At 36.3% G+C, this 14,987-nt stretch overlaps 1 protein-coding gene across 3 annotated transcripts in view; it reads left to right on the top strand.

The window, feature by feature from the left end:
- ORC2 (origin recognition complex subunit 2) overlaps positions 1–13,859 on the top strand; it is a 45,948-nt gene extending 32,089 nt beyond the window's left edge. For 2 of the 3 annotated variants that reach the window (XM_045480682.1, XM_045480681.1), the window contains exons 12-18: positions 392–524; positions 1,302–1,398; positions 4,573–4,719; positions 5,335–5,506; positions 8,792–8,853; positions 9,992–10,110; positions 12,111–13,859. In XM_045480682.1, the coding sequence (XP_045336638.1) occupies positions 392–524; positions 1,302–1,398; positions 4,573–4,719; positions 5,335–5,506; positions 8,792–8,853; positions 9,992–10,110; positions 12,111–12,197 (817 nt within the window). In that variant the 3' untranslated portion in view covers positions 12,198–13,859. The remainder of the gene's footprint in view (positions 1–391; positions 525–1,301; positions 1,399–4,572; positions 4,720–5,334; positions 5,507–8,791; positions 8,854–9,991; positions 10,111–12,110) is intronic. The other variant, XR_006713090.1, reaches the window with a different exon arrangement.
- The last annotated feature ends 1,128 nt before the right edge of the window (positions 13,860–14,987 follow it).

Below are 14,987 nucleotides of genomic sequence, written 5' to 3'. Positions count from 1 at the left end.
CCTTTAAATAAAATCTAATGTCTTAGTTGACTTAACAAGACCTTTGTGATTTGGCCTCTGCTTACTTTTCCTATTTAATCTATTAAAACTCAGCTTCAGCATGTACAACTGTTTAGTGCCTTGTGCCTCCTGTTGTTCTCCCTTGCCTCCAGCCATCCATCACCTGAAAGGTAATAAGAGCTGGAGAGAAAGTTACTGATGCTGGACCTGTAAGTTTAGTGTACAGATAATAATAAAATTGCGCTTTTACCTTGTATAAGTTGAGAATCAATGTAGTTCTTTAGTCATCCTAGTTCTTTCTGTATTTTTTATAAACTTAAACTAGTTAATTCTAAAAAATTAAGTAAGAGGTACTGAACTTTAATTTCATGAATGCTATCTTTCCTAACAGCCTGGGGTTCAACATTGTGCTTTTTGGTTTGGGTTCTAAAAGAGATTTACTAGAAAGGTTTCGAACCACTGTGCTGCAAGATTCCATTCATGTTGTCATCAATGGCTTCTTTCCTGGAATAAGTGTGAAATCAGTAAGTTTCAAAAATGTTAAAAGGAGCAACATTATATCCCCTGCCATTTGATACCCATACCATTTACATTCTGGAACATTCAAATTTTTTTAGCCTTGACACTAGTAGGATTGCATAATGCTTAAGATCATGTGTTGGGACTCAGGGTTCTAGCTTTGAAACCTCATCTCTGAATTTCCTACTTTGTAACTGATAAATATAGTAAATCTTAGAGAAATGTTGGTTTTGTTTACCAAATACCAACAACAGTACTTTTGTGAAGGACAGGATTATGGAAGACTTTGATTTTATTATTGCTTTTATGTCACTTTGGTACTCTAATAAGTAATAGTTTGTAGTTTTATAATGTATCATAGGTCAGTTTTAGTGCAAATGCTTGTGTCCTTTCATCATTTGAAAACAAAAACCTTTTGGTGCTAGATATTAATAATGCAGTATTCCTTTTGAAAAGTGTCTTTAATGTGTGTATCCCATTTCCTTTGATAAATATATAGTTTTCGAATGTTTCCCGTTTTGTTGGAGGGGGGTTATTTTTGCTACCCTCTTATCTTTATGTCTTTGGTATTTTTCCATGTTTCATTTTTGCCATAACTTAATGCCAAAAATGAATTTGATATACTTAAGTACCAGAAGGATTTTTTAAGTGGTTTTTTTAGACTTGATAGGAAATCTAAATTCATTTTTAACTTATAAGAAAAGATTGATTTGCTAGTTGTATTTATCCTATATGATAGAATAAGTAGTAATTGATGTACCTCTTGCACTTTTATGATATAGATCCTGAATTCTATAACAGAAGAAGTCCTCGATCATATGGGTACTTTCCGCAGTGTACTGGATCAGCTAGACTGGATAGTAAACAAATTTAAAGAAGGTAACATGAAGTAGATGCTCTAGTTTTAGGGTAAAGCTAAGCATACACTTATACTTATTCACATACAGATAGGAGGTCCCCAATTTAAAATGGATTGACTTACCACTTTTGATGTTATGATGGTGCAAAACCAATACACATTCAGTAGAAAACCATACTTGAAATTTTGCATTTTTAATCTTTTCCTGGGCTAGGGGTATGTGGTGCTGCACTCCCTTGTGATGCTGGGCAGTGGCAGCAAGCCACAGCTCCCCGTCAGCCACATGACCATGAAAGTAAATAACTGATATAACCATTCTGTACCCGTACAACCGTTGTTTTTCACTTTCGGTACAGTATTCAATAAATTACATAGGGGATATTCAACACTTTATTATAAAATAGACTTTGTTTTAGATGATTTTACCCAACTGTAGGCTGTTCTGAGCACATTTAAGGTGGGCTAGGCTAATCAACAAGAATGAAATCTTACCATCTGCATTGACATGGATGGAGCCAGCTAAGCAAAATATTTTGCTAAGCAAAATAAGTCAATCAGAGAAAGACAAATACCATACGATTTCCTTCCTATGTGGAATTTAAGAAACAAAACAGATGAACATATGGGAAGGTGGTGGGAGGAAGAGAAGAGAGGAAAACAAACCACAAGAGACTCTTAATAACAGAGAACAAACTGAGGGTTGATGGAGGGAGGTGGGTGGGGAACGGTCTAGATGGGTGATGGGTATTAAGGAGGGCACTTGTGATGAGCACTAAGTGTTGTATGTAAGTGATGATGAATCACTGAATTCTCCTGAAACCAACACTGTACTGTATGTTAACTAATATTTAAATTAAAAAAACTAAAAAGGTGGGCTAGGCTAAGCTATGATGTTCAGTTGAGTGTATTAGAAGTATTTTTGACTTCAATTTAGAATGGGTTTATCGGGATGTATGCCCATCTGAGACTGAGGAAGCTCTGTATTATTCTGTACAGGGGATTATTTCAATAACAACACTTCTCTCAATGATGATTTAGATTTCTCAGAAGTAATTTGCCCTTTCTTTTTCCATCAACTTTTTTGTGAACTTCACTTACCTAACAGGAAAGAATTACCCCAAACACCTTGAATTTGTATAACCAAAAGCCTATTATTTCAGAATAATTTTCAGGTTTTACTTGGCCTGTGTGAAGTGCCCCCAGTTGATACGTGCATCTTTGGTATTTTTATATTGTTTAATATTTTTATAAAACACTTTTCTTCTTTATTCTCAGTAAATATTACTGCATTTGAATAATTTCACATACTAAAATCTGCAGAATGGAAAAAAAGCATTTTTTTTTTTTTTTAAATAGGCTACATGCCCAACACAGAGCTCAGTGTGGGGCTTGTACTCACGACAGGGAAACCAAGACCTGAGCTGAGATCAAGAGCCGGACACTTAACTGACTGAGCTACCGATACACCCCTAAAAGCATTTTTTTGTTATTCTTTTTGTGTGAGTGTTTGGGCTATGTGAGCATTTCAGAAAACTAAAAACAAAATTATTTAGGGTCCAACAATTGTCACTTAGTTACTACTTAATAAAAAGGAGTAACTTAAAAAAAAATAAAAGGAGTAACTTAATCTGATAGAGAATTTTGGTATTGTTATAAATTGTTTAAAATAGGTGCCTGACTCATTTTTCATGTATATATTCATTTATGTAATGCATATTTGGTTATTTATATAAAATATATTTGGGGGCGCCTGGGTGGCTCAGTCGGTTAAGCATCCGATTTCAGCTCAGGTCACGATCTCGCATTCCGCGAGTTCGAGCCCCGCGTCGGGCTCTGGACTGATGGCTCAGAGCCTGGAGCCTGCTTCCAATTCTGTGACTCCCTCTCTCTCTGCCCCTCCCCCATTCATGCTGTGTCTCTCTCTGTCTCAAAAATAAATAAATAAATAAAAATAAAATAAAATAAAATAAAATAAAATATATTTGTAATTATATAAACTATAATTAAAGTTTTCACATATGGGTATATAATTTGAATATATGTAACTAATTACATAGTTCATAAATATATATAGTGTAATGCATATGATGTAAACATATAATTTTATATAATTATAAAATAGAATTATATGTCTATATAGAATTTAAACACTGTTGATTATGGTGGCTTCTAGAATTTAAGGAACCTTGGACTTTCAAAATGTTCTCAGAATCTTTGTTGCTATAGTCTCTCTTGTCCCTCTAGCCCCAGTGGCGGAGAAATTTACTTACTCTAGTAGGCTTATTGTCCATTATAAATGCTGAATGTCTCATTTCTTACCAACTCCTGAGAGACTTACCAGTGGCTTTTAAACATATATAGGACTTCTTCCATCATAAGAAAAGGTTTACCTGATTCTGCTGCCCTTCCACAGTTTTATTTTCGTTTCAGTGATTTCAGAGTTTTTGAAGACATGTCATGCCTTTTTACCTATTTCCTCAATTTCTTGCTTCTGTGCTACATGAACTATATGCTTGATTACCTGTGTAATTTTCTTACTAAACACAGTTGACCTTGGCTCATCCTTTATCTTGATCTCTGCAGTAATTAATGGTATTGACAGCTCCATCCTCCAAATTCTTCCTTCATTAACCTTTATGATACTATTTACTTCTCTGAATTTCCTGATGCCTTGAGCAATATCCTAAATTTCACTCCCTCCCCTTTTTTTGTCTTCTTTGGCTTTTATGATAATCAGGGTTTTCTATCTTGCCTCTTAATGCCTGGTAAGAACTGTGTGTGTGTGTGTGTGTGTGTGTGTGTGTGTGTGTGTGTGCGCGCGCGCGCGCGCCAGCTCTACTTCTACCTTGCAATGCAACATGCATAGATTTACCTCCAACCCAATATGCATCTTGCACTATTTCCTGTACCTGATTAAAACTGCTTTCTTTATGATGTGATTTGAGCACTAACCATTTCAGTTAAGTGTCTAACCACCCAGTCCCCACTGATTTTCAACCAATTTCCTTAAAACTTTAATAATATGTTGCCTATTTTTGAGAGACTGCTATCTTCTCAAATATATTACATACTGCTATGCAGTAGTTACCCTTGTCCTATACTACTTTGATACTTTTTAATTCACAGGCATTTTGTGTTGTAAGGACTTTACAAATACTCCTTGTAAATAATAATTGAGTTGTCTTTCCTTTTAGATTCTTCTTTAGAACTCTTCCTTCTCATCCACAATTTGGATAGCCAAATGTTGAGAGGAGACAAAAGCCAGCAAATTATTGGACAGTTGTCATCTTTACGTAATATATACCTTATAGCATCTATTGATCACCTCAATGCTCCTCTCAGTAAGTCTTCCCTTCTCTTTCTTGAGATACCAGTCTTAAAAAATTTTTTACTATTGTAAATCAACATTTTTATTTTTTCAGTACACTTTTTTTGTTGCATGCTTAAAGACATGGGTTGCTAAAATAAAAGTGTCCTCAATCTGATTTAGAGCATAATTCTTGGAAATAAAATTCAGATTCTAAAGGGGGTATTCATTTCATGAAGGAGGAGAGGCCCAACTATTATATTGGTCTTTTTCTACTCTTTGTAAGTATTGCAACATTGATTTTATGCATTTAATTCAGAGACTTTGTGATGATCCTATAGAAAAAAAAAATGTTTAAAACACAAAAAGAACAGTGTTATTAAATTTTTTCAAAAGAATGCCTTGGTGTAGCACTAATATATTTTACTTGTATTCAGCATACAAATGAAGATTCAGATATAGATGTTGACTGACAATGAAATTAGATTGTGAGGTACTGATTTGGATGGAAAAATGGCAAAAATGAAAATTTTTAGGATTCATTTATTTCAATGCTTTCTCATTCTTTCCACTTCCTAGAGTGGAATCTAGTAACATGACAGTATGACAATAATTAATAACTCTTGTTTTCTTTAATCATATGCCGTAGTGTGGGATCATGCAAAGCAGAGTCTTTATAACTGGCTCTGGTATGAAACTACTACATATAGTCCTTATACTGAAGAAACTTCCTATGAGAATTCTCTTCTGGTTAAACAATCTGGATCATTACCACTGAGTTCTCTAACTCATGTCTTACGAAGCCTTACCCCTAATGCAAGGTAAGAATTAAAACTACAGTTTCTTTTTAAAAACTCCATACATTTTAAGACATGCAGTAGTAGGTTTTAATGGTAATAATAAAGTCTCTACTTAGTTTGAAGGATTAAGAGAAATAGTAAAAACTAGTTGGCAGTACTGGGTTATGCAATAGGCAGACTCCTCAATAGTAGTGTCAATATTTTTTTTTCTGAATTTTTATATTTCTAAATTTTTTTTGAGAGACAGAGAGGGCACAAGTCAGCGAGGGGCAGAGAGAAAGTGAGAGAGAGGGGGATAGAGAAGCAGGGCTCACCCAAAGTGTGGCTAGAACTCATGAACCGTGAGATCATGACCTGAGCCACCCAGGCACCCCATTAATTATTATATTTCTAAATAAGACATCTCAAGATAGTGGTCACTGGAGGAAAAAGAATTTTGATTTTACTTAAATCTGAGGGTTATTTTTAATTATATACTGAACATTCTGATTCAAACATGGGGCCCTTCACATGAAATAACTCATTTGATCCTCACAGCTACTCTAAGGTAGATAGCAATGGGCAGAGATTTTGATCCACATCTGCTGGGCTCCAAAGCTCTTGCCCTTAAAGATCTTTGTATAATGTCTCTAGTGGAGCCCTTTCAGCAGCCCCACCAAGAGATGTATCTGAATTAAGAAATGCTAAGAAAAGCTGGATATGGCATAAACTGGCAAAACATAAAGGGCATGATAGCCTATTGAAAAAGGCTTTTAGTACCAGTTCCCCCCCCCAAAAGAATAGAATTCTAGAGCAGTTTTAACAAGATGAAGTGTTTGAAAACAATAGACCCTGTTAAAAATAATTAAGATTTGAAAAGATGAAAAATAGTGTGTTCTTGGATGAGTGGACTGAACATTATAGAGGTAGCAAGTGAGAATGTATTGGACCTATAAATTAATCCAAACATCGATTTTTCTCATGTTTTAAATTTGACAGAAAAATGCAAAGTTTCTTAAAGCAGATGAGACTAGCAAGGTCTTTTTTTTCTCCCAAGAGCAATGGACACATCTAGTCAGGATGGTACAATAGTTTTCACACTTTTAATTCATCCCCTTTTGTTCCAAACACATAGCATTAATAGATAAAATATAAAAGGACCAAAGGAAAAACAAAAAAAGATTATAGCCTGACTGAAAATATGAACATCTCAATGAAGCAATCATAGAGCAGTGAGAATGGAAGCCTCAGCCCAGCTGTGTTCTGGATGTAAGAGCAGCAAAGGCAGTTAGGAGTCTGACTTATGTGGGGTAACAGTAGTAGGACAATACCACATACTGTCCAAACCCAGACATTTCTGTTCAGGACAAATGCTAAACCAGACAGGATGGTAGATATGAAAAACATGTAAAACAATACTTTATAGTACTATAATACTTTATGTATTATGTAGTATTGTAATACTCTATGCATATGTCATTACGGTTAAATTTTAAAATGTGCACAGAAATGAAAAATACCTAATTCAGGATAGTACAGACTGTATAAAAGAAGGGAGGGGAATAACTAGGGGATGGGATAGGCAAAAACTTTCATATCTTTTCATTCTAGAAAAATTTTTCCCATTTATTTTTCTTTTATGTGTTTGCTTTTTTAAAAACTTTTGGAGTATTCACAGAAGGCTACAAAGAAATGTCCAGGAAAGTCCTGAGTACCCCTTTCCCAAATACCTCCTATCACAGTGCAGTATTAAAACCAAAAACAGACATTGGTAAAATCCATAGAGCTTATTCAGATTTCACCATGGACATGTGCACTCATTTGTATGTGTGCAAGTGTATGCTTATAGCCCTTGCGGTTTAGTCACATGCGGAGCCTTACATAACTATAACCACCACAGTCAAGATACTCAGCTGTATCGGTACCACAAGACTCCCTCGTGTTAGCCCTCAATTACTGATTTTAATTAATTTTGTTACTCTGTAAAGCTGCTTTGTAGACCTGAAGATTAGTATTGTATTAGTATTGAAATATGCATTAAATTGGTATCTAATCAAAATTTCTATTAAATTGCAATAGAAAAAGGTTTCAATCTTCTTATGTTTACTGTTAATGGACTATTGCAAGTTGTTGTGTATGAAGGTGGGAATCCATACAATATAAGTACAACGTTAAATAGGACTCTGCTCTAATGCAAGCAGTTTTTAGTTTGGCATACTTAAATGTCTATGTATTAGCCTCCAACGCTTTTTTTTTTTTTTGAGAGAGTGAGTGAGTGCGAGTCGGGGAGGAACAGAGAGAGAGGGAGGGAGACACAGAATCCGAAGCAGGCTCCAGGCTCCGAGCTGTCAGCACAGAGCCCAATATGGGGCTCAAACCCACGAGCCGTGAGATCATGACCTGAGCCAAAGTCAGACACTTAACCGACTGAGCCACCCAGGTGTCCCTGATGCTTTTTTTTTTGTAACTATGAAATTTTGTTTCATTCTGCAAACTCCTATATCATTTAGTGTTTACTTGGTATGAATGTGATAAAAAAATCTTAACATTTAGCTGTGTAGTCAGTGGCAGTATCTAGTTCTAACATGGTCAGATGATCCAGAAACACTTATGTGATTATTTTCTAGATCATCTTAAAAATGAAAATGTAAAGATTTAAAATTTTTGCCACACCCAAGGACTCCTGAAAATCTCAGGGTGTGTAACATGCTTCCAGCCCCATAATTCGACTTTGTGCAGTCTCCTGTAGAAATTGAGATGAAAGAATATGTACAACTTAATATGGAGTTATTTTTAATAAAATTGGAAGTAAACATGCAAAACAGGTAGGGCAATGGTAACTGTGCGGTACACGATATGACAGATGAGCAGCCATTAAAAATTTAGGAAGACTTTTTAATGATATGGGAAAATCAGTAAGTGAAAAGGTGAGATATAAAATGGTATATACTATATATAAATGCATGAATTTGTGTTTCCACCCTGCTTTATTCCACAAAGATTTGAGAAGGCAGCATACATAAATACGATTTCCACATCAAATGTTTGTGGTTGTTATTTTAGGGTTATGGGATTAATATTCTCTTTACATTTTATTATATATTCAAAATTTTCTAACCTGAACCAACCTGTAGCCTTAAAGAAAACTCCTAGATTTTCCTTAAAAGTCTATAAAAAAGCTTCTCTTTTTTAAGTAGGCCAGGTTCCTTGGAGAAAAGAACAGAAGAGAGTATGTATAAGCCAAGTATTTCAAATTATCTTTGTGTATTTTACTGTTACCTTTTGATGTTAACGTTCTGGATTTGAATTTTTTTTTTTTTTCCTTAGGGGGATCTTCAGGCTACTAATAAAGTATCAACTGGATAACCAGGATAACCCTTCTTACATTGGTATCCAATATTTATAATATTAAATTGTTTGACTTTGTTTCACCCCATAAATTCCTTTTTCTGGAATCTAATAATAGCACTGCAGTGTTTCAAAGGAGCAAATAAATGGTTTGGTCTGTGATCAGTTTGTCTGCCACATAGCACATTTTCAAGAAGCCCCACAGATAACACCGCTTAACACACTGTTTGCCAATGCACATTGAAAGACCCCATCTGGCCGCCATTTTTTTTTTTTTTTTTTTTTAATGTTTTATTTATTTTTGAAAGAGAGAGAGAGCAGGGGAGGGGCAGAGAGAGGAAGACAGAGAAGCCCAAGCGAGCTTCATACTCACCGTCAGTGCAGAGCCCACGAGCCTCAAACTCACAAACTCTGAGATTGTGACCTGAGCCGAATTTGGGCGCTTAACCGACTGAGCCACCCAGGTGCCCCATTTCCGGCCTATTTTTAAATTTCCTATGGTAGTAACTGTGAACATGTGTCTACAGATAACATATTTCATATGCTGGGCATCTTAGCAGATTTTCTTCCCCTTGGGTAAAACCGTTAACTTAGATAAATATTTTAATAATCGTTCAGCTGTCCTGACTTACTAGTTCCTTCTTTAAAAGTCAGCGTTATTCACGCCTTTAAAGCTGCCCAGACTTAGGTTTTACTTGGTCAGTTGACTACTTTCAACCAATCAGTTCTCTTTAAAAACAGATATATCTAGGGGCGCCTCGGTGGCTCAGTCAGTTAAGCGTCTGACCTCGGCTCAGGTCATGATCTCACAGCTTGTGGGTTCGAGCCCCGCGTCGGGCTCTGTGCTGATAGCTCAGAGCCTGGAGCCTGCTTCGGATTCTGTGTGTGTCTCTCTCTCTGCCCCTCCCCCACTCACACTCTGTCTCTCTCTCTCTCTCTCTCAAAAAATAAATAAAACATTAAAAAAAATTTTTTTTTTTTTAAATAGATATATCTAAGTCACGGTGTATAATAATTAAGTTTTCTCTAGTTCGTTTCTTCCAGAGGTACTTAAAACTGACTACTTTGGTATACTGTGGCAATAGCACTTTTTTTCTGTGTTCTTTGGAATGGGTAACCATATATGGGGTGACGTCTTAATTGCTAACTTATGTTCACATCTCCTTTTGAACTCTCTAGGACTTTCTTTTCAAGATTTTTACCAACAGTGTCGAGAGGCATTCCTGGTCAATAGTGATCTGACACTTCGGGCCCAGCTAACTGAATTTAGGGACCACAAGCTTATAAGAACAAAGAAGGTGAGACTGCTGTTACAGATTATATGCCAGGAATACCTTATCTCTTGTTTAGTTAAGGATAAGTATGCCTTTGAGTCGACTTTAGGAAACAAATAGAGGTTCCATGACGGGTCACAAGGATCCATTTAGGCCATGTACCATTTAAGTTCTATAGATTAAGTTCTATAGAAAGAAGTACTCAGCTTCAGAGCAGAAAACTTAGCCAGGGTAACAGACCATTAGAAATATAAGTCAAATAATTGTATTCCCTTTTCCCTCTTTTTCTTCTACCACATCACCAATCGAGTCTACATGGAGCACTAACTACATATCAGATATTGCACTAAGTATTAGGATACAGTAGTAAGCAAAAACCGAATTTCTTTTCTGATGGAGCTTAAAGTCTAATGGAGGAGATGGGCATTTGTCAAATAATCACACACATGTCAATTTTTAATTGTGGTTAAGTCCTATGATCAGAAGGGTACATGGTTCTGAAAGAGTGTAATATGTGAATCCGACCTAATTATGGTTATCAGACCACTGAGCTGAGATCTCAAGGAATATTGGGAGATAACTGGTCAGAGAAAAACAAGGCCAGCATGGCACAGAATGAGAGGCTGAAAAGACAATGGTATACTGCTTTTAGGCCACGGAAAGGACTCTAATCTTCATTTGAAGATTAAGGCAAGTCATTAAAAAAATTGTTCTGACTCTGGTTATGCAAAGTGGAATGGGGCAGGGTGAGGTGGGAATTGATAAAAGTCAATTCCCAGAGACCAGTTAGGAAACTGTTAGTAGTCTGAGTGAGATGATGGTAACTTGATTAGAATGAAGAGAGAAAAGGGGTTGGAATCCAGATATACTTAGGAGGTAGAACTGACAAGAATTGATAATAGGTTGGATGTGAGAACCAAGGGAAAGTGTAAAGAATGATTTCTGGTGCCTGGTGTGCATAACCAGAGAGATGGTAAGATCACTGGATGAGAAACATTTTGGGGTAGACAGATCATAAGTTTGTGATTGCAGTATATTTGAACTTACTCTTTAAGATTCTTTCGAGATTTGCAAATAGAGATGTCAGCTAGGCAACTGGATATCCTGGGACAAGAAACCAGAGGAAAAATTGGGCTAGAGATAGAAGACTGATCCTTGCATATTTAGGTTGTAATGGAAACCAGGCATTGGTAGGACTATCATGAGAGAGGACATATAGTGAGATTAGGAGGCCAGGAACTAAGCCCAGAAGTGTGACATTTAATGGCTAAGTAGAAGATAAGCTTGTAGAGGTGGGAATAATAGCCAGACAGCCAGGAAGAAAAACAGGATATGATGTCACAGAAGCCAAGAGAGGCATGTTTTAAGAAAGAACAGTCAGCAGTGCCAGGTTCTGCAGACAGGCCAAAAAGATGAAAACCGACAATCTGTATTGGACTTAGGAGTAAGGAATTCCTTGGTGGTCCAAGCAAAAGTTCTTTTGATGACATATAATGGTGGTAGTAGCTAGGTTGGACTGGGTTGAGTGAAAGGTGAAGAAGTGGAGACCACCAAATATTGATGACTCTTCTGGAAAGGTACAGAGGTTGGTTGATAGAAATGAGAGTCTATGAGGGTTATTTTAAAAAGGTGAGATACCTGGGGGACGCCTGGCTGGCACAGTCAGTAGAGCATGGAACTCTTGATCTCAGAGTCATGAGTTCAAGCTCCACGTTGGGGGTAGAGATTACTTTTTTAAAAAGGGGATTAGGGGAGATACCTGGATAAAAGAACCAAGAAATCAGTATGTAAAATTCTAGAAAGACCAGGAGGGTAAAGAAATCTACTTACTCTCCAGTCTTTCCCACTATGAAGTGGTTTAACTATGAATTCAGTGTATTTAAATATATATGCCTGCCCTTTTGCCTTAATCTTTACATTTCCATATTTATGTAAAATATTAAATCTATTCTGTTTAACCTACAACAAGATTCACATATATCTTTACAAATGACTAACATCCAGGGTATTCTCACATCTTTTAGGGAACTGATGGAGTAGAATATTTGTTAATTCCTGTGGACAATGGAACATTGACCGATTTCCTGGAAAAGGAAGAAGAAGAGTCTTGAAGCTGCCCTTTACTCTTCTTCTGTAGAAGGGTTGTTGGACCCCAGCTGCCACTCCTCTAAAGTGTTGTGTTTACATCTAACATTAGACTCTTTTTTCCAGTGTATAAGACTTAAAATTAGGAGGGGGAATGTCATCGATTAGAACCTTGATTAGCCTGGCTGGTGTACCATCTCGAGTACTATGCAGTGGTCCTCAAGTAGGAGAAAACGTGCCTTTCATTCATTACCTCTCTGGAGACTTCATGCTGGAATGAACAGTGTGCTCAGGGACTATTTGGAGCTGGTTGTTTTTGAATTCTTTTATACTAGAGATGATATTATTCCTAATTTTTTGAGGGACTTTTAAACACCCCCCAGAGCTGATTGTTTGCAAATGTGTTTATTCTAGAGTATGGAAGTACAAAAACATTGGCATCACATAAGTCTACTTTATTTGCTGTTCTGTCAGAGCTGATGAGTATAAAGGAGAAGGCAGATCATCTCCCTGTTCTTGAGAGGCTTAACAAAAGGTGTGTAAGACTGGGGAAGAGTAGGTGATGTCTCTTTCTCCTTTTGGATTTAGATTACATGCTGGTGGGGGTAGGGAGGAAGAGGGCATGATACTATTTCGTTGGGACAGTGGGAAAAGCATAATGAGTATATAAGATGTGTACCCACCTTAGAAAGCACATGAACAATAATCATGGTACTTGGAACAATTAATATCTGTGCCATCATCCTCATGACACAAGTGAGAAGCCAGGCTACAGAAACACAATCCTGAATTACATTTTAGTCATTGTTTTCAAGAAAACAGAAAATAAAAATTCAGTTATTCTTCTATTGACATTTTTTCTTCAGTAACATGCAAGTGAGTAGCATATAAATGGCTGCTTTAATCTTGATTTCTCTATCAAGTAGACCTAAAACTCACTGTAAGACTTTTCAGTTTTTTTCTTAAAGTAATAATTTCAAGCCTTCGAAATATTTACACAAGTCTTTTTCCTTAGGAAAGAGAAAAAGGCTAACCTTGGCCACTGGTCGGCTTGTAGTCTTCACATACTCCCTTAAAATTATTTCATACTTGGAAAAAAATTCTTCATTGAAATACCACTGTAATAAGATAGGAGTGAAAAATGCTGATGCAGTACATACTTTAACTTGTAAACCCCTTTCATGAAAATATTTCCCTAAATGCTCAGAGTTGGAAGTCATTTATTTGTGCCATCTAATTAATTTTGTTAAATCCACATGAGAGTTTAGTCTTAAATATAATCAAAATATTTAAATCTGTACATGAATTTGATTCTAAAAATTTCTGTCACCGAAGGATATTCAATGAAAAGTGAGTTTTCCTTCCAGTCCCTATGCCAACCAGTGATAGGAGTTTATTCCTCCAGAGGTATTCTATGCACATGGAAGAATATGTCTATATCTCCTTTTAAAAACACAAATGGTAGCATATGATTCGTACTGGTTTGCACCTTGCTTTTTTTGCTTAATGTCTAGTTTATAACTTATAGTATTATAAAGTATATAAAATCTTTAATGACCTAATATGCAAGTTTTGCATTTGCCCTTAAATATCTACTGGTTTATTTTTATAGTTTTTGTGTCCATACTACTTGCAAGCAGTTATATGTCAATAGTCTATTAATAAATAAAAAGCCAATTTGGATAGAATCATTTTTTTAGTACTGACTTTTTACTAAAAATAATTAGAAGTCCTTCAAATATTTTATAAGTGCATCTTACAGACCTGATGAAGATCTTAGCAGAATTATTCTACACTCTTCATTTACTTGTTTCAGTATTGATGTTCCTTATACTGTCAGTGAAGAGCTTGACTGCTAAGGCTCCAACTTCTGTTGTTACTTGCTTCTGACAAGAAATAACAGACCTGAAAAACTTGATTTTTTCTGGCTGCTCTTAATAAAATGGCCAAATAATACAGGCCCAAAAAAGGCACAAGGGATGTGGAACAGGCATTCTTACACTCCACAAAAGTTGATACAACGCTGAATCCCTGATGCAGAGTGCACTAAATCAGCTCTTGTGATGCTCTAAAAATTGACTTTCTTTTTTTTTTTTTTTTAATTTTTTTTTTTTTTTTTTCAACGTTTATTTATTTTGGGACAGAGAGAGACAGAGCATGAACGGGGGAGGGGCAGAGAGAGAGGGAGACACAGAATCGGAAACAGGCTCCAGGCTCTGAGCCATCAGCCCAGAGCCCGACGCGGGGCTCAAACTCGCGGACCGCGAGATCGTGACCTGGCTGAAGTCGGACGCTTAACCGACTGCGCCACCCAGGCGCCCCTAAAAATTGACTTTCTTAAGCATGTTTGTCATTTTAATACATGAACATTTCATTCATATAAAATCAGTTTAGGAGACAGCTAATAGATTTTTTTTCTTTATCTTTTAAAAAAGTTACTTACTTTAGAAGTCTTTGTTGTCCCCCTGATTCAAATGTGGAGCCAGTAACATTGTTCAGAATGTATTTTCCTACATTCTAGGTGAGAAGACTCTTCCAGCCTAGTCCTGAGTAGCCAACAGGTGACAAAGTCATGAGGGTCTGCCTTATCACAGACTGTATGGCCTCTAAAACTAAGCGATAAAAAAAAGTGTTATGCAAATGACTTTGTTCTAGGCTTTCTACAATTACTTCTCCCTTAGGAGAGTCTCCTACATTTTTTCAAATTGCTGCTAAAACATTTTTAATCCATGTTTGTTGAACGCTCATTACACAGAAGGCTCTATGCTAGAACAGGAGTTTTAAGGACATGAAGGTCAAGTACAAAATATCTATTA

The sequence above is a fragment of the Leopardus geoffroyi genome, chromosome C1 (assembly GCF_018350155.1).
Source record: "Leopardus geoffroyi isolate Oge1 chromosome C1, O.geoffroyi_Oge1_pat1.0, whole genome shotgun sequence".
NCBI lineage: Eukaryota > Metazoa > Chordata > Mammalia > Carnivora > Felidae > Leopardus > Leopardus geoffroyi.
This window is presented reverse-complemented; position numbering and strand designations above follow the sequence as displayed.